At 49.5% G+C, this 18299-nt stretch overlaps 8 protein-coding genes across 8 annotated transcripts; 3 read left to right on the top strand and 5 right to left on the bottom strand.

Annotated features, from left to right (window-relative positions):
- Window positions 1-72: 72 nt before the first annotated feature.
- Window positions 73-1521, bottom strand: F9C07_2619 (uncharacterized protein; the record flags this gene model as incomplete). The annotated part of the gene is made up of 1 exon (XM_041284797.1): window positions 73-1521. One exon carries the CDS (start codon window positions 1519-1521, stop codon window positions 73-75), a length of 1449 nt encoding a protein of 482 aa, XP_041143004.1.
- A 1387-nt stretch (window positions 1522-2908) lies between these two features.
- F9C07_2620 (putative MFS monocarboxylate transporter) lies at window positions 2909-4378 on the top strand (the record flags this gene model as incomplete). Its single annotated transcript, XM_041289878.1, has 4 exons — window positions 2909-3068; window positions 3129-3253; window positions 3312-3877; window positions 3931-4378. 4 exons carry the CDS (start codon window positions 2909-2911, stop codon window positions 4376-4378), a joined length of 1299 nt encoding a protein of 432 aa, XP_041143003.1.
- A 50-nt stretch (window positions 4379-4428) lies between these two features.
- Window positions 4429-5497, bottom strand: F9C07_2621 (putative pterin-4-alpha-carbinolamine dehydratase; the record flags this gene model as incomplete). The annotated part of the gene is made up of 3 exons (XM_041289868.1): window positions 4429-4533; window positions 4592-4654; window positions 4709-5497. The coding sequence occupies 3 exons, from the start codon at window positions 5495-5497 to the stop codon at window positions 4429-4431; spliced, it is 957 nt and encodes a 318-aa protein (XP_041143002.1).
- Window positions 5498-6644: 1147 nt separating this feature from the next.
- F9C07_2622 (putative phosphoglycolate phosphatase) lies at window positions 6645-7343 on the top strand (the record flags this gene model as incomplete). Its single annotated transcript, XM_041284799.1, has 1 exon — window positions 6645-7343. The coding sequence occupies one exon, from the start codon at window positions 6645-6647 to the stop codon at window positions 7341-7343; it is 699 nt and encodes a 232-aa protein (XP_041143001.1).
- A 277-nt stretch (window positions 7344-7620) lies between these two features.
- Window positions 7621-9045, bottom strand: F9C07_2226007 (RING finger domain protein; the record flags this gene model as incomplete). The annotated part of the gene is made up of 1 exon (XM_071509776.1): window positions 7621-9045. The coding sequence occupies one exon, from the start codon at window positions 9043-9045 to the stop codon at window positions 7621-7623; it is 1425 nt and encodes a 474-aa protein (XP_071363869.1).
- A 702-nt stretch (window positions 9046-9747) lies between these two features.
- F9C07_2624 (putative elongation of fatty acids protein) lies at window positions 9748-10777 on the bottom strand (the record flags this gene model as incomplete). Its single annotated transcript, XM_041289867.1, has 2 exons — window positions 9748-10320; window positions 10376-10777. 2 exons carry the CDS (start codon window positions 10775-10777, stop codon window positions 9748-9750), a joined length of 975 nt encoding a protein of 324 aa, XP_041143000.1.
- Window positions 10778-12827: 2050 nt separating this feature from the next.
- F9C07_2100089 (uncharacterized protein) lies at window positions 12828-13579 on the top strand (the record flags this gene model as incomplete). The annotated part of the gene is made up of 3 exons (XM_071508911.1): window positions 12828-12919; window positions 13099-13433; window positions 13488-13579. The coding sequence occupies 3 exons, from the start codon at window positions 12828-12830 to the stop codon at window positions 13577-13579; spliced, it is 519 nt and encodes a 172-aa protein (XP_071363868.1).
- A 730-nt stretch (window positions 13580-14309) lies between these two features.
- Window positions 14310-17156, bottom strand: F9C07_2277705 (thiamine pyrophosphate-requiring enzyme). Its single transcript, XM_041284794.2, has 5 exons — window positions 16898-17156; window positions 16727-16825; window positions 16591-16658; window positions 14841-16526; window positions 14310-14784 (listed from the first exon to the last, which is right to left on the bottom strand). Exons 1-5 carry the CDS (start codon window positions 17062-17064, stop codon window positions 14732-14734), a joined length of 2073 nt encoding a protein of 690 aa, XP_041142998.1. The 5' UTR covers window positions 17065-17156; the 3' UTR covers window positions 14310-14731.
- Window positions 17157-18299: the final 1143 nt, after the last annotated feature.

Genomic DNA, 18299 nt, shown 5'->3' with positions numbered 1-18299 from the left:
GTCTATACAACACGTAGTAGGAGAGAGTATGGCTAATTTGCATTCTAGGAAATAACCATGATCCTATCATATTTACAACGTAGCGGCCTGAGATTCCATATTCATATCGATAATCGCCTGCCAAAGATTCACAACGCCGTTGCTCTCCCAACCCTCATAGCGAATATGGTCTACAACCCGTTCCAACAGAACACGATCATTGTTGGTAATGGAACCATCATCACCCTGTTCAAGCATACGCTCGGCTACCTTCCTGTAAGCCAATTTGTGGGCTCGGTGTTTGGTTGTATTCCTCACTTCGAAGTAGAGCCACCTTCGACAGTGAGCAAGGAATCTGATTCTCTCGAGCGGGCTGCGGTCATCGAGTACGTCTCTGGAATCCCCGGCAGGACCTCCTCTCGTCATCACTCGCTGTTCTATCTCGCTGGCGGTCAGCTCATACGCCTTGTTCTGTACCAAGGTCGCCAGTTGAACAGCGCTAATGGGCTTCTTTGCCTTTAGCATAACGCCTGTCGTCAGATGTTGAAGCTCACGTTTACCCATAAGGTAATCTGCCACGTCTTCAGCCAAAGTATCAACCAGAGAGACATAGGTATGTGTTTTCTCCGCTCTTTGTACGGCCTCAATTTCAGATGTGAATAGAACCGTGAGAAGCTCGCTGAAGACAACCCCATCTGAAAAGCGGGGCGTAGGATCCGTCGTCTTCATTTTAGGGCTTCGTATCAGAGCCGTCAACTTGGATGGGAGATTGATCAGGTGTGTAAAGTATTTAGAGCCGTATAGCTCGGGGCATACAGAAGCAGCGGTAAGGTGGGCGAAGTCATGGAGGTCCCAGATTGCGGACGAATTGTCCAGCATGGCGGTACTATCACCTTCGAAATCCTTTTCTCGAACGGCAATGTGGTTGGGGCCAATCGATGATATGGCGGTTGGGGGGACGAGTTTGGTCTGGTAGTCGACTGTGAAAGTGTTGCTGTTGACAAGGCGGTGGACACCGTAGTTGATGGCACGGATGGCATTGTTATCGTGGGAGAGGAAGGTGACCATCTCATTGAAGAGGTCTAAGTTGGATTCCACGGCTGGGAGGAACTCTTCACGACACTCTGAGCGAGTGGCTAGATATAGAACGCCAAACTTATGGACGGAGATGGCGGCCCTCCACAGCGTCTCGTGTTGATCGAAGGAGAGTTGAAGGGACTTCTTGTCCGCTCGTTCCAGAAGGACTCGACATCCTTCTAAAATGTACTGAAGTAGGGGACGCTTAACTTCCTTCGTCCGGAGTCGGATTCTATCAGCGTTGTCGAAGTGGGGATGTGCAGGACAGTAGCCGTCTAACCACCATGTTGAAGGCTCGTAGGCAGGAGGAAGCTCTTCGAAGGGAGTTAGGTGTATTTCTGAGATGGAGGTTAAGTGTGGCTGTTTGTTCGGTGATTGCCTGCCATCGGAGTGAGTTGGTTTAGGACGTGGAGCCTTGAGCGTCTCACGAATAAGGGTTTGGACGGCAGTAAAAAGCGATTCCATTATGTCGACGTTCACAGAGTCACGTTCCGCATCCCTACCATGGTCGACGCGTCTAATGGCTGCCTTTTATAAGAAAGTCCGTACAGTGCCCTGCTCGATACCGATTACAATACGTTCTTAATCATCGATATGCGTCACAGTTTCAAACCGGGCCTAGGGAATTTCAGGGTTTCGTCAGCGCCTCCGCAACTCAAGCGCATGCTCTTGCCGACTTTGCAGTAGCGTGGCACGCCTGGATCTCCTGCATGTCCGAGAAAGCCTTTTGAATGATAGGATCTCATGATTCTCGCTGGTGAGACACCGTAAGCTGCCTGTCAGACTCTAGCCTTGTGAAAATATACAACTAATTCTCTCTGCGTAGAGAGATACGGAGGTATATGGACTATACTGTTCCAGGCCTTCAGAATGTACCCCGGTCTTCCCCAGACCTTGCGGTGATTTATGAGATATTTTTAGTATAGCATTCTTATTAAGTTTGTGCAAATGGAACCCAATCGCAGCCTCCTTGCAGAGATATACGGTGATTGCTGGACATTATTGTTAGTCTCATAGATTCTTTATTGTACTTTGGTAGTTTGTTGGCCACATTTGCTATGCTGATCGTTTGCCGTTTAGATATACTAGACTCATGTGGTAGTTATGGTGCTCTCGGCTTATGTCATTTCAATAATGCGTGTCTCACTCTGGGTCTACTTCTCTCTTTTCTGCTCCCTGGAATCAATGATCATACGAGTCAATCAGAGGATATACATAACTAGGGCTAATCTCTAAGGATCTGCAACTCCACCCGATTGGCTGTGGGGCCTTCTCGGCGTAATCCGAGTTGCAGGACCCTTACATTGGAATCCACGGGAATCGAGCCTCCTCCACACCATTAGGTAATATTCGAGCAGGATCAGGAAGGAGAGAGCAATGTCTAATTTCGGTAAGCAGTAGCGTGTATTTTATTAGTTTTCAATCCACCTCGGGGGTAAGTATTCAAGGTGCAGTTAAGCTAAAGCACGGCCTCGTATCTGCCGTGCTCCCCTATCTCTGGACGAGTGAACAGGCAGGGCCTGGACCCACGCGATGTAACTCTGGTCGGGGATGATCAATGATCCCCCTATAGTCCGCATGTATTAAGGCTTGGTTCATGGGGGCTAACAATTAACCTTAACTCCGACTGGCTCTCACACGCGGTAGGGGCAAGCCATCAAGGAAACAAATGAAGGAAGAAAAATTTTACGCCCTTGCTTCCGCACACGAGGCTCACATACCTTTCAGCCGCCGTGGTGAAAACTCATGACTGAATACGGAAACCTAAAGTTCGAAATTTGTTTCTTTTCTGCGTGTGTGTCTTTCAACTCGCAGTACAGTTGTTCGAAGAAGACCAATCAAGCGTCCATCCATGGCGACCAATCCTACTGCGGAGCTGAAAGGCACGGTGGCTGCCACTGGCACTGAAACTCCGGAGGATACAACAAGGCATGTGGATCACGGCTTCCGCGCCTGGACAGTCGTGGCCGGGGCATGGTGCTGTCTCTTTTGTGGTTTTGGCTGGGTGAACGGTACGAATGATCCTATCCTGATTTTCTCTCCGGTGGCGGCTTCACTCTGACAGGTGATAGCCATTGGAATCTTCCAAGATTATTACCAGGTCCATCAATTGCGGACTTATTCGGCGTCCAGCATCTCGTGGATCTTGTCTCTGGAACCGTTTATTCTCTTTGCAGCGGGACTTGTCATTGGAAGGGTATGACCCTCCATAAGCCCTAATTGCGCTCGGGTGGTTCGATTAATCAATTCTTCAGGTTTTCGATAATTATGGCCCCAAATGGCTCCTCCTCATTGGGACGTTTCTGCATGTCTTCGGTCTCATGATGACCTCCATCTCGAAGGAGTATTATCAGTTCATTCTAGCTCAGGGTATCTGCAGCCCGCTTGGCGCCAGTTTTGTCTTCTACCCCGCGCTCTCCTGCACAGCGACCTGGTTCGATAAGCGGCGGGCCCTGGCCTTTGGGATTGTGTCTAGCGGCTCCTCACTCGGTGGGGTCGTGTTTCCAACGATGCTGTCTCGACTCCTGCCGCGGATCGGATTTGGATGGTCCCTGCGTATCTCGGGGTTCATGGTCCTGGCCATGCTGATCATTGCCAACCTGACCGTCCGGTCGAGAATTGCGCCCGTCCCACGACCTGTCAAGCTTACGGATTACATTGGCCCCTTTTCGGAGGTGCCGTTTATTCTGCTCATGCTGGCTGCCTGTTGTGGGTTTTTCGCCATGTTTGTCCCCATCAACTATGTTATTGTGGAGGCGCAGGAGGATGGCGTGGATCGTGAATTGGCTGGGTACTTGTTGACTATCCTCAATGCTGCAAGGTAAGTTTCATATTTTTATTGCTTTTACGAGGAAGCTTGATTAACTTGCGTAGCCTTCCGGGTCGAATCCTGCCTGGTTATCTTGGGGACAAACTGGGCCGATTCAATGTCATGATTGCCATGTGTGCCCTGTCCGCCGTGGTTTTGCTGGTCTTATGGCTTCCCGGTACCCTTCTTGCCCCCGGCAGTGCAGCCATCTACATCGTCTTCAGCTTGCTGTATGGATTTGCCTCGGGGGCGTTCGTCGGCATGGTACCTGCCCTTCTGAGCCAGATCTCTCCCGACGTGACCAAGACTGGGGTTCGTCAGGGCGTTCTGTTCACTTGTATCAGTATCGCTTCGCTCACGGGGAGTCCCATTGCTGGGGCGATCTTGAGTCGACAGAACGGGACCTATTGGGGCTTGCAGGTGTTTGCGGGCGCCATGATGGTGGGAAGTGTATTCTTCTTTGTGGCGGCGAGAGTAGTCCTGGCCGGGTTTGCCGCTGGGAAAAAGGTATAGAGAGTGATATAGTAATAGACTTGATTGAGGTATATCGGCATGCACCAGCTTTACGTTTCACAGTAACTATCACAGAGCTGGGCCAGCTTCACGTCCAACTCGGTCAAACCTTTCGGTTGATGCGTGGTCCAGCGTATAGAGACCTTATTATAGACCTGCATATAGATGTCAGTAAAATACAACGATATCAAACAGAAACTCAAGACAACGTACATTCGTCCACTCCGGATGATGACGATACTTGGCCGCCGCATCAGCAACCAGCTGCATAAAAGCCTTCAAACCAGTTAGCAAAGTAACCACAAGTCAAGAAACACAGAACAAACTCACCCAAGCCTTCTTAAACGAAGGAAACCGAATCTCGCGTTCAATACCCAAGCCATCCCCCGTCAACTCCCACAATCCCCCATTCCTAACCAACAAACCCTCCACCCCGGAAAGCACACAATCCACATCCTCCCCCTCCGCCACCACCACCTCCTGCTTCCCCTTCCACGCAGCCCCGTAAATCTTATCCCCAATATCGCCATGAGTATACGGCACCAAATACCCATGCTCATCGCACCTCTCCGCCCTCATCGCAACAACCACATACTCCACCACCGGACACGCAGCAATCCTCTCTAACGCCTCCGGCGCCGCATAACAACACAACACAACCACCGACCTCTCCCTCCTTGCACCACCAGTCCCAGAACTCATCTCCCAAAGCTCCTCACAGACCCGAACCACCGTATCCCCCGTCGCAACCAACGTATCCAACACCACTATCTTGCCCTCATCTTCCGCCGGCGGAAACGGCCTTCGACCCGGCCACTCGACCACCACTTCCTTCGTGCCCTTTTTCTTGCTGCAGCGGGCTAGGATGCAGGTCGTGGTTGGGAAGAGGGGAGCCGCGGCAACGTACATGGGGAGGGCGCCGCGGAGGATGGGGATCATGGTTGGGTTGGTGAGATTTGGGTCGTGGGTTTTGGCGGTGGTGATTAGTTCGGTGGTGAGGGCGTGGATGGTGGATTGCATTTTTTGGGGGGTGGTGGTTGGGGAGAGGAAGGTTGGGATGTGGGTGGTTAGGGTTGGGTCGGTTGGGGGGAGGGTGTGGATTGGGGCGGGTTGGAGCATTTTGTTGCTTTTCTTGTATCTTCTTGTCTTTTGGGGGGTTGAGGTGCTGTGTAGAGGGTGTTTGTTATACAGCGTGGTTGGTGATGATGAGGTTGTACTTTGGTATTTATACTTCGTTGCTGCTGCATGTATCACATGGTTGTTGTATTTATCTTACAGGTCGGACTGAACCAATTACAATTACATATATTAGCTGAGACGGAAAGACATTAATTAGCGTCAGTCGGCTACTCTGTTTAGCGTAGTAATAGAACTCCTGTAGGATATCCTTGATTCTTTCCAAGTGGCATCTCGTCTCAAGGCCCCGTCAAGCCCTAAACCTAAATGTGAGACGGCTTCACATAGCATACTCGATTTGATAATATTACTCAGATTGTCAAGATTTCGTTTATTTATAGAGATCTAGCTTCATAGCATGAATGTAAATATTTTCCTCTCATGTGGAAATTGATCCAGACTTTCCCTGGACACAGTAGTCCATGTTATCGGTAGTAGACTATTTTGGGACACTGTACTCCGTACGGAGTATTATGGTCTACAACTTAGCTCGGGCTAGTACTCAACATGTACTGCACTCTCTCTGACGCTGGAGTGGAAATTAATCGTGACTGCTACAAAACAATAACTGGTACTCCGTACAGTACGACCTTTCTCACGGCCACTGCTAACAACCCAGAAATACCACTGGGAAATCCCCTTGCTTCCTCGTTACATGCCTAGAAAGAGGTCGATCAGCCCTACCATTTACCATCCAGAAGGACTGCATAAGATTCAACCTAGCCATATGTACAGACCATGTACACAGCCAAATAAAAATACACGAGACAAATAAGCACTAGTAACTCAATACGACATCAACAGTATAGTAATAGTATAGTATATGCAAGAATGGGCCACCGCCACGTAACCCAAACCCCTCGTCCTTAATTTATCTAAAGTAAAAACTCCACGGCCCCTCCCGAATTCACTTCCCCACCCGAACCCATAAATCATGCTTAACCTGAACCCTAGAAATAGATCTCCCATGTACTGTAACATAACATAACAATCAACTGAGATTGACTATAAAGAAACAAAACAACCCCTCCACACAACCAATTCCCCTCCATCCTTGGAAAGAAAAATCATTGAAAAGAATTTATTCAAAATGCCTACAACCCTCGCCATCTTCGACTTCGACGGCACCCTCTTCGACACCCACGAATCCATCTCCCAAACCATCAAATTGACCTTCGACGCCCTCCTCCCCACCCACGCTCCTCCCCAGCCCGAAATCCACCGTCTCATCGCCAGCGGCGCCGGCCTCGCCGACACCTTCCGCGCCCTCCACCCGGACCCCGCAACATTCACAGCCCAAGAAAACCACTGGATCGACAAATACCGCGCCCTCTACGCCACCCACGGCCAACTCCTCATCAAAGCCTTCCCCGGTGCCCAGGAGCTCTTGACAGAACTCAAGGCCCATCATGTGCCCATCGCTATTGTCAGTAATAAGGGCGTGGCGGCGGTGAAGACGGCGTTGGAAAGGAACGGATTGGCTGGGTATGTGCCCGAGGAGCTGATTATCGGGGATAAGACGCCTGGGGCGCAGCGGAAGCCGGATCCGGCGAGTTTTGTGGATGTGCTTGTTCCCGTTCTGGGGGAGAGGTTTGGAATAAACGTGGTCGCGGACGAGGGTGTCTTGGTGGTTGGGGATACGGTGGCGGATATTCAGTTTGCGAGGAATATTGGGGGGAGGGTGTGTTGGTGTCGATATGGGTATGGGGATCGGGAGGCTTGTGAGGGGTTGGGGCCCGATTATGTGGTGGATTCTTTGGCGGATGTTGTGGGTATTGTGAAGGGGTGATATCTTTGGGGTTCCTTATGATTGTGGATGTTGATGCTTTTATTATTGGACTCGCATGGTTTGGTCTGGCTGGAAGTTTGGGGAAAGACAGTCATTCCCCAATTGAATATATGTGGCATTTTGTATAGAACATGAGAATGGAGGAAAGAGAAGAGCCAATATGCAGATAAAGAGTGTATCAGTATTCATCCAAATCCCATGCAAAACGCCCTTGCCATGCATCGTCACATTGAGTATCATAAGAAGAGTAGCGCTGCTACCGAAAGACAGACTGTTGTCACCGTTTACCCACCACCTGCTTCTTGGCTTTGTCGTAGTTCAGCACCCTCCGTCGCCGGTGGGTTTGCGCCAGCTTCCATCTGCAGTACAGAACCAATGCATCTTTGAGCAGAACAAAGGCACAGCCGCCGACCACACTTCGCCCCCATCGTGTCTGTAGAAGTCCTGGCCGGCTACGCTCCAACGCGGACGGAGCAGCCGTCCATGCCTTCGGTAGGACGTACTTGAGTAGCCCGCCCATCGAAGCGGATATCGCCGGAAACGCGAGAGCCCCGAGGATGATATCAGCCAGGTTGCTCGTTTCGTGGATCAGGTCGTCTCGTCGGCCCAGTCCCATCTGCCCATTCTGAGCAGCGCCCTGGTTTTGGCCTTGATCACCGGCCCCGTTGTCGCCCATTCCCACTTGTAATTCCAAATCAATTTCCATTAGGATATGGCCATCTCCATCATCCCTAGGAGGGTCGGCCTCCGGGTGTTCGGGCGGCGCATTGTCGTCGAACTCGTTGACATCCGATTGCCGGGGCTGCACCTCCGCGATCCATCTCCTTTCCAACTTGCCAAAGAGCCTTTCGTAAATGGTGCTATAGAAGCTTTTGACATACGGGAGAGCCGCAAACGTCATCGCGGCGCTGGGTGGCCAAAGATCGAAATCGGGATCATGACCGGGGTTATGTGTGGCGAAGAACAGTACTGGGATAGCTGGAAGCAGACCTTCCGCATAACGAGTCCGCGAGAAGATTAACACCAATGGGATGAGCGGCAGCCCAAGATTGAGACTCGAGTTCCATGGTCCATCTGCGCTTTCTTCCAGGAGTTGCCGGGCATCCTCCGGACCGAACACAAAATACATCGAATATACGCCGTGCGCACAGCATCCGGCCCAGACAGTGCCCGCGAGCGTGAACACCATCCCGGGAAGAACCAGCCGGCCAGCAACCCGCTCCAACATCCGAACCGTATCGACAATATAGCTGCGTGGGCGCGAGACGACAATCTCGGATTTACACTGGGGGCACATCATCTTTGCGTTGCGGCCGTTTCGTTTCCGAGATCGGGGATTTTCTAAGTCGGCAAGCCAATCTAGTAGGCACGCTTCGTGAGCCGTCAAGGCACATGGACAAGGGGAGCGCCATTCTGTATTTAGAGGGGAGTCTTCGGTCTCGTCAGTGTAGCAAATCCAACATTTACGTGGTTCGTCATTTGATGTATCGACGGGGTGGGAAGTCTGAATCGGCGCTGCGCCGGAGACGTTGCCTTCACTTGACGAAGGCTTATTGAGAAAGACAGTCTCGTTATCCTCCATTGATTCTATCGTTGGAGAGGTAGATGTGTCGGGTCTTGACGCTCCTTCGTGTCTGGTAGAAGCGTTATCGGAAGATCGCGGTCTGCCTGGGGAGGCTGAGTAGCCCGGGATTGACTCCATAGTTTAGTGGCTCAAGCAAGATGGGTCAAATGACGAGAAAGGTTGATGGTACTACTGGGGTAAAAAAGCACAACTGTACATCCTGCGAGGGAGTGCCGACTGAGTATTCATCGATTCATGTGAGGTAAGACAGGGGAAAGAGTTTGCGGCGAGACTGATGGGGTAGGTTTCAGTCACCAGGCAGCTCTTAGTTATCGGAACTGCCACTAAGGAAGCTGCTAGTGCTTCGGGTGCCAACCGCGGCTTTGGAGAGGCGAAAACTGGCTTTCAACTCGTCACGTGGGGCCTTGCGGGGCTTGGAGAGGCGGAATAACTCTCGACCCGGGGATATTCTGCCTTTTCCAGTCTAGTCTCTATCACATCACTTTCCACTATCATTGCGGCTTCATCAGAGTATGGAAGACCATTGGATTGAGCTGCAGCATGTCAAATTGATACGCAGTAGCTCAGGTACAATCTATCTGGCTCATCTGATAATCACCCATGATTACCATCTTACTCCTGAATCCGGTTCCTAGTATGCTTTTTATACTTGTATTATGTTACACATTACTACAACATCCTACCCTATACCCTATTATACATGACTCATGTTGGACTCGATACTAAGTTCATCAAGATCCCTTTAATTCCCTTAGTCTCAGAACATCAACGCCACCTTGACTATGTCATATTGCCTGGCATTACTGTGCAAAAATCGTCTTACGCTGGAACTTTCCGAGCCCGAACCGAGGCATTGCCGGTCTTGCTGCCCGTAGCTTTGGGGTTTACCTCTGCTTGGGACATGCGTCGGAGAGTTCGGCGGGTACTGGGAGGCTTGCCATCCTTGTTGTATGTGGCAAAGTAGAACAGGATGAAGAGAGCAAGGTAGGAGCTGATCACGATAATACCCGCAAACGCGGCGAACTCCTCTCCCGCGCAGTGGCCGGCGTTCGGCATCCAGGGAAAATATTCCGAGGTAAAGTAGGTGTAAGAGGCAAAATATACGAAGCCCAAGTCGATGACAAACTGTATGATTTGAAGACGGGTCACCCACTCCTTCCACCAAATGCGGATGCCACGAGCACTTTGGAAGTAGTACCAGTACATAACAACATGAACTAGCAAGTTCAGCGTGATGGGGACCCATGAAACAGCTGTGTTACCGATCAGCTGTGTGTAGCACAGAACGGCTGTCGCTCCATGGTGGTAGCAGTGGAGGAATGTCAGTGGCTTTTTCTTGAGAAACAAGAATATGGTATCAAGAAGCTCGAGGTATTTAGTTAAGTATGTCAACTGACGAAGTCTTAGCATCTGGTCTATGCAATATTGGTGTAAATGCTTCACCTACGTAGTATAGAACAACTAGGCGGTTCGTCCAGCCACCGTCCCGATGACATATGGCGTAGAAAATGCCTCTTCGAAAGACGGTAGGAACGAGCTCCTCTATATAAAGCGCGAGCAGAATGGCACTGATAGCCGTGAGGTAGAAGTTGTGGACCAGAAACAGCGACCTTAGTTTGAACGGGGCTCGGTTCCGCATCACTTCACGGCCCCCAAAGATGATTGTGTAATAAACAGCCACAAAGATCGATGTCTCCCTAAGCGTTGACATAGGAGTGGTCCCCACAACAAACTTGAATTCATCAGCAGGGTAACCTGCAACAAGTTCGAAGGCTCTGCTGAAGTGAGGCCATAGGTGCACACCAAAAGGTCTGTCGAGAGATGGAATGGGAAACGACTCTATAGCCATGATTTGTAGAGAAAAGAAAAGGTGAGTAATGTTCGACACGCCGAAGAGAGTGCGACTGAATGGGTTTAAAAAAGAGTCTGACCAGAATTGAATTGAAGTGCATTGACAGGCCATTGTTTCCATCTCAATAGAATGGCCTTGAGCGAACTTAAATCTGACGCTTCCCCTTCTTTCCCTCCCTCGTCTTTGGTTTCAGTCCGAAACAACCTGAGATTGAGTTGAGTCGATCAAACAGTGAACTACCGTCTCATTGGATTAAATTCTGAAGTCTAATCCCTTCGCTGATCGTACGGAAGCTTTAAGAGTTCCCCAGACAATAAAAGCGACGATTCAACAAACCCCTTAATATTTGACACCCAATAAAATATCGACAAGGGTATGCCTGTTGGAATCCATCCAAACGAAGACTACGGAAGGAAACGTTTCAAAAGACGTTTCATGAGTGCTCTCAGTTGGAAATAGAGCTTATCCCAAGCATGATTGAGATGTGTGCAGATCTTGACACCACGTGGGCTTGGGCTAGTGTTATTCATTTACCGGGACAACACAGATGTGAAACAGTGAACAATTTCCTCATGTCACAGGCTTTCTCTTATCAAAGATTGTTCGCCCCAGTGTTGCGGCTGCTGCGCCGCCCAAGATCTCAAAAACTGTCTCATCAACTCTGGAAGTCTGCATAAACCAGTTTCGCATCTCCACGGTGATAAGAGAGTCGACCCCATAGGCATGCAAAGGCTTAGCGATATCAGATATATCTACAGAGATTAGAGAGCTTAGCATAGGTTTCTTACAGTGGCATTAGTCACAACTTCTACAGCTTCAATAACCGAAGTAACAGCCTCGAGTTGTTCAATCAGACCGACCCCTTGCCTACGCTAATGGTATCACCAGCCATTTTAGCAGAACCCGACTGATATAGGATTAAACAACCGGCTCCAGGATCCAGCCATTAGCCATTGAGGTCCACCGAGATAGCATCTCTTCCAGAGCCGAGTCGCTGGCAATGTCCTGAGTCCTATGAGATTTCTCTCAGCATTTTATTCTTATCAAGACGAACTTTACGTATGCAGCAATTCAACTTAACTCTAAGACCCATTGCCGCCTGAATATGCCCTTTGATAGGCGGCAGATAGAATTTAAATAATCTAACGCTGCGGCCAAGGATTTTACATCCGATATGTCGCACTTCGGACAGTATATAATAGCATCACTAGTCTTTAGTCGACGTACGAACAACACAAGTTCACAGTCAAATTCCACAATGTGCCGTGAGAGTAGAACCAAGTTTCGAAGTGCTTTGGAAACCCTTCATTCACCCGGTCTGTGCTAGCCAGTGACAATCGGCACTGGCGTGTCGATGATCGTTGCGTATGTGTTTGTATGTCTGCTGGCTCCCAACTCGATTGACAAAATTACCAACCTAGTAGCACGACTCCCTTCAAGTGAGCAAACGTTCAGTATAGAATCAGCTGTGCACTTCATATCTCTGACTCCCAGGATTTTCTTCGACAATGAACAAACGAAACCACATATTTCAAAAGTAGCCAGACCCATTCGCAACGCTTTCCAGAAAGGATAGTGTTGGTCAATTAGTCTTGAGGAAACTCGGAAACCATGGATTTTCCAGATGCCATGAGCTTCCAGAAGAAGGCCCGAGAATCTGTCTCTGGAAAAAGAAAGGATAATCAAATGGTGGCAACATTCTGACTCGATCTTTGCCGTCAACCGAGTTCGGGGGTGCATTAGGAGATGAAAAGCTGTTATTGACCCTCTTCCCCCCCCCGGCATTGCTTGAAATCAGCGTTGCAGCCATGGCCAAATCTAATGATAAGAAGAAGTCAATCTCAGAAGACCGCCCCAGGCAAGTGATGCCCGTCATACATATATTTATATCGAGCATTGATGTATTACAACGATAAGTGAATCCTGGGCTCTCTTTGACAACGCGGCATAAACCTCACTTATACTGGCAGTATATATCACTCGACACATTATACGCCAATCCAAGTCAATTCTAAGACTAAGTGGAAGCAAGTCATCTGGATCGAGGATGTTGAGCTCCGCCGAGCTCCAGAAAGAAAGTTCCAGCCCCACTAGTTTAATCCACGCCAATGCAACCTTATCGGACGTGCCGTTTCCGAGGTTAGGGCTATCATTTAGTAGCAGCATCTATACCGATGACAGTCATTCTCACTCACCGTCGTGGATTTCTCAGTTTCTTTCTTGTGGTGTACCTTGAGCCTTGTCCCCGAATAAACACTCCGGATCTCCATCACAAGATGCGTTATCTAGCCTTGACGGCTGGGGAACCAGCTCCCAAGTACGAATGCCACTACAGAGATATGGCCTGAACTCGACGGCATAACCTCCACGAAGGGCTCATTCTACGGCTACCTGAAAAGCAACGACGTCACCAGCCGCGCCAAGGCCCTCGACCTTCTCGACGCCTATATCAAGCTGAGGGTCCCTGTGATGGTAATTTCGCCCTCTCGCAAGGTGCCTAAGTTAAGGGCACTGAGAAGGGGTATGAATGGCAAGCTGATTTGTATTCCTACGGTGCATATCTGGGGTCGGAAGGATGCGACGATTGAGTTGAGTAAAGGCGGGACTAGTGCCGGCGACGAGGAAGATGGGTTGGACGCTATCAGTGGACTACGTGTGTAGGGGTTGAGGGAGGTTTGTATGCATGATGGGGAACATAATATCCCAGGTATAAAGATGAATGCTGCTGTTAAAGCTAGTGTGAGACCTATTAGGAGAGTTCCTTTTTATGACCGAGGAGGTGTTACTGGGAATAATTGACTTAACAAGTCCTTTTTTCTATTCCTTTTTCTGTTTCTCAGTGTTAGCTACATGGGACACACTATCAAATGTCCATTTCCTTCTTGGCCATAATGAACGTCTGAGCGTACTATTCTTGGGTTAGGAAAACCTCGAATAAACTTAGAGAAAAAAGAGAACTAGACTCCAATCCCACTCAAGTAAAGACAAAGACTGGAAGTATGCCTCTGGCTGAGAAGTACGATGTATTAGGGCGATATTCTCCGTCCGGGGAAGTAGCCCCTGCAGGTTATACTCAGATATTATATTTAGTTTTGAGATGATTCATGTATATTTATATCGCATATTGCATATAATGAGTGGCTTAGATAGCTTTTGCCAACAAGGGGGGTATCTGGATATTCCCTAAAGATTGATGAGAACGTCTCAAATTGCATTTCTTCTCAATGTATACGAAGAGGTGTCCTGTAACATGGGATGAGGGTTCCAGTCATTCCTTACGGGAATTTCTAAGCGGCAGAAGCTTATCCTCAGAAGAGATGCAGTCTAGCCGGTATCTCCATACCAAAGTTGATAGCCTCTTAGTAACACTTCCCCATCTACTTGGTACAGCAGGAACTCACCTGTAGTCCATTTGCCCTCCCTTTTTTATTCGTTATACCTAGAATCTCTACGTCAGAGAAATAATAGTGTTACTTCTTTCTAGCACTTCTACCCTCATACCAGGGATCAGTTACAATCAAGACACAGATCAAAATGACATCCTTTCCTATTATTCCTTAAGAGTTTCCAACATAGGTAACATGATAAACATAAGGATTATATACAATATACAGCCGCCTGGAACTGAAGAAACTTTTTGGCGAATCATAAAAAGGATCAACAAGATGCCAATAAAGAAAAAATCAAGGGACTCGAGTTCAAGGGTAGAAAGAAGCCCGGCCCACATCTCACCGGAACAGTTCCAGCAAGACCTCGGAGTGCGGATTTTATCGTGCAGTTTCCTCCCAATGAGTACGGTCGTCTGATGCTATTGGGAGCGCCAACAGGCACCCGCTAGCGTTTTTAGAACCCGCCAGAAAACGCCGTGGATATCGACAGATTGAATAAAAGTCAATGGGCACTTGCAATTACAGGATCGGTTGGTCACGTCGTTGCACCATTCATGTCAACTTAGACGATGACCTTCCGCTTCCTCATCAGGGCCTTCCTCTCCTGTTCCTTGGCTGAAACCTAGAGTCAGTACCACTTCAAAAAGATCCTGGGGGTTCAAGGAACATACCTTCGTCATAAACAAGGAACTCGTGCAGGGCGCTGCCAGCGGGCACCATGGGGAGCACAGGCACCTTACGGTCAGTAATGACCTCCAGCAGAGCGGGGCCGTCGCTCTCGATCAGCCACTTCAGCTTCTCCTCCATCTCAGCAGGGTTGACCAGCTTATCAGCAGCAACGCCCATGGACTTGGCCAGAGGAACAAAGTCGGGGTTCTTCTGGTGAGTGTGCGAATAACGGTCCTCGTAGAAGAGGTTCTGCCATTGGGTCACCATACCTTGCTCCTCGTTGTTCAGCAGGAGGACCTTGACGCCGATGTTGAACTGAGCAGCAGTAGAGAGCTCGGTGAGGGTCATGTTGAAGGAGGCATCTCCATCAATATCAACGACAAGGGCATCTGGGCAAGCAACCTTGGCGCCAATCGCCGCGGGGAGACCATAGCCCATAGTACCCAGACCACCAGAGGTGATCATACTACGGGGATGGCGCCAACGGAAGTGCTGAGCAGCCCACATCTGATGTTGACCGACACCAGTGGCGATCAGGGTACGGTCCTTCATGTGGGCGGTGAGGTCGCTGAGCTTCTCAATCAGAGTTTGGGGCTTGATGGGGCCTTCCGGGGCCTGCTTCTCGTACAGAGAGAAGGGGAAGCGAGCCTTCCAGTCATTGATCTGAGCGAACCACTCGGGGCGCTCCGACACCTTGTTGACATGGGGCAGAAGGTGGCCGATGTTCTCGGCACAGTCACCCTCGACAGCCTCGTTGGCCTGGACAACCTTGTTGATGTTCTTAGGCATGATCTCAAAGTGGACGATACCACCACGGTTCTCGGACGCAGCCAGCTTAGCCTGAGGGGCGAACTTGGTGATGTTACCCGTGACACGGTCATCAAAACGGGCACCAACAGCAATGATCAAATCAGCCTCCTGCATAGCCATGTTGGCGTAGGCCGATCCGTGCATTCCCAGCATATGAAGCGCCTTGGAGTCCAGCTCGTCAAAGCCGCCCAGACCCTGCAGAGTTGTGGTGACCGGAATGCAGGCCTTGTCGGCCAATTCCTTCAAAAGCTTGGGGCCTTCGGGGTTAGCGAGAAGACCCTGGCCGACGTAAAGAACGGGCTTCTTCGCGACATTGACCAAACGAGCAACGCGGCCGATGGTGCTTTCGAGCTGCTTCATGCTCAACTCACGGGCCGCAATGCTCGCCGCGCTCGGCAGAGAGGGAATGGTGCTGTTCATAGGGATAGGCTTGCGGAGGATACCGGCAGTGATATCTTTCGGAAGGTCGACCAGGACGGGACCAGGGCGACCACTGGTTGCGATTTCGAAGGCCTCGTGGATGCGGCGAGGAAGCTCAGCGACGGACTTCACCATAACGTTCCACTTCGTGCAAGCTCTCGAGATACCGATCACGTCGGCTTCCTGGAAAGAGTCGGTACCAATCGCGCTGGTCGGGACCTGACCGCAGAAAACAACCATCGGCGTGCCGTCCGAGAGGGCATCCTGCATAGGGGTGATGACATTAGTAGCACCGGGGCCAGAAGTGACCAGGACAACACCAGGCTTTCCTGAAGCCCGGGCATAACCTTCAGCCATGTGTCCAGCACCCTGCTCATGGCGAGGGAGAATAAAGTCGAAGTGCTTGGAGTTGTAGATAGCATCGAACACGGGAAGAATGGCGCCACCGGGGTAGCCAACTATACATGGGTCAGTCTATTTCTGCTCTATGGTCCATGTCACCCAGAATATGAGGTGACTCACAGACGTGTTCGACGCCGAGACGGAGCATCATCTCATGAAAAATTTCTCCACCACTGAGTCCAACGAAGCTGTAATATTCCAAAACGCGTTAGACCATGTGTGATTTAACCTGACAAGCTCCACGAGGTCCACGTACGAATCATCCAATTCAGGCACATTTCGGTTCTGCAACGGCGATACTTCACTGCGCTGAGGTTCGAGGTTGAAGGCCGGGCTTGGGGCGGGACGAGACTTTCTATACCGGTGCACACTCAGGTTAACAGGGTCAATTAGTTCTTAAAAACTCTAGGCAAGGCGAGAGACTCACGTAGTAGCAGCTGTAGCAGTGCTTTGGGAGCGTTTCTGAGCAGAAAAGCGGTGGGGCGAAACGGCTGCTGCCACCGAGGAAGAGGTGAAACACCTTCTTCCAGAGGTCATATACCTCTGGTAGTGCATGGCGCGCATGGCGCCTTGGGATGGTCTTAGAGGCATCATCTTTGCGGCGGATGATTGCCAGGCCAAACAGAAAAAGAAATGTTTTTAGAAAATGGGAAGGGAAAGAGACCACGGACCTGGTGTGAGTAAGAGGTCCTTAAGACCGGGCGGAAGAAGACTCAGACTCAGTGTCTGGTGTGGCTATCCCGTCCCTGGTTAGCGTCTGGGAGTCTCGAATAATCTCGCCCCCTTGATTGGTTCAATCCGCCTGCTAGCTCCGATCATCGGCGCCCATATTGAAGTCTGCCCTCACCTGATTGGTGAGATGCGGCCTCAGGCAAGAGGGAAAAAGAGGATCCTCGGTCAGTCAAATTGGCACTAATCACGGAGTAGGGCCCTAACTCCGTACATTGGATCTGGGGAAAGCAGCCGCGTTGAAACTTGAATTCCAGAGAGCTTTCAGGGAGAACATATATGCAAGAATGGCAACCATTTATTTCATGATGACGACGGTGACAATCCCATTCTTGATCAATGTTTGGGGAAAACCTGCAAGAAATAATGATATTGCAGGTATTGCATGAGTAGTCGTTGATTTCCCTACCACTCACAACCTTGCCGATTCCGGAGATGCACATGCTACCGTGTTGCTCTGAATCATCCGACGAAAAATTCCCTGAGGTAACAACAATTGAAGATCGATGACTCAGTTTTATTCTCTATATTCATGGTCTTTGATCATCTCCTCCTGGGACATGTGAGAATAGACAAGAAAATAATGGAAAGAGAAAAAGAAAGAAGGGAAAGAGGAAATATATCTGCAGGAACTACGCACAGGTATTTAAAACTACACTACTCCATACAGCTATGCTACGATTCGCTAGCCGATGTTTACTACCTTAGTCTATGTAGGAATGTTCATCTCTCTTTGAGTATACCTTTAGATTCCTATTTTAAGGTCTTAATTTCAATTATCCTGACTAGAACAAGTTGCCAAGAAGAGGTAGTTATCATTATATAATCTTACACACATTAACTAGTTAAGTTTGTTAACTAAATCAGCATCACCCTACCTTTGGTTGTACACCCAAACAGACAGAATTGTATATCTTGGGTGTCAAAGCCATTGTCTTTTGATCTTCAATACAGACCGTCCACAATCTTAGTAAACATCATCAACCGGTATTCCATTTTTAGGACCAAGTTGCACTCCTATGTACTACTAAGACTGATATGTAAAAGCTCACACTGTATAGAGCGACAACTCGCTTTAAGCTTTTTGTTCTTTCCTTCTT

The sequence above is a fragment of the Aspergillus flavus genome, chromosome 2 (genome assembly GCF_009017415.1).
Source record: "Aspergillus flavus chromosome 2, complete sequence".
NCBI classification, from domain to species: domain Eukaryota; kingdom Fungi; phylum Ascomycota; class Eurotiomycetes; order Eurotiales; family Aspergillaceae; genus Aspergillus; species Aspergillus flavus.
The sequence above is the reverse complement of the archived record's forward strand: the minus strand, read 5'-3'. Positions and strand labels throughout refer to the sequence as shown.

What these genes read in the sequence shown, in the direction of transcription:
- F9C07_2277705 (XM_041284794.2), bottom strand. Translation starts at nt 17,064, where the DNA reads ATGATGCCTCTAAGACCATCCCAAGGCGCCATGCGCGCCATGCACTAC. An exon ending in ACTGCTACAGCTGCTACTAC is followed by an intron (nt 16,826 to 16,897) that starts GTGAGTCTCTCG and finishes GCACCGGTATAG; the next exon opens with AAAGTCTCGTCCCGCCCCAA. An exon ending in GTGCCTGAATTGGATGATTC is followed by an intron (nt 16,659 to 16,726) that starts GTACGTGGACCT and finishes GGAATATTACAG; the next exon opens with CTTCGTTGGACTCAGTGGTG.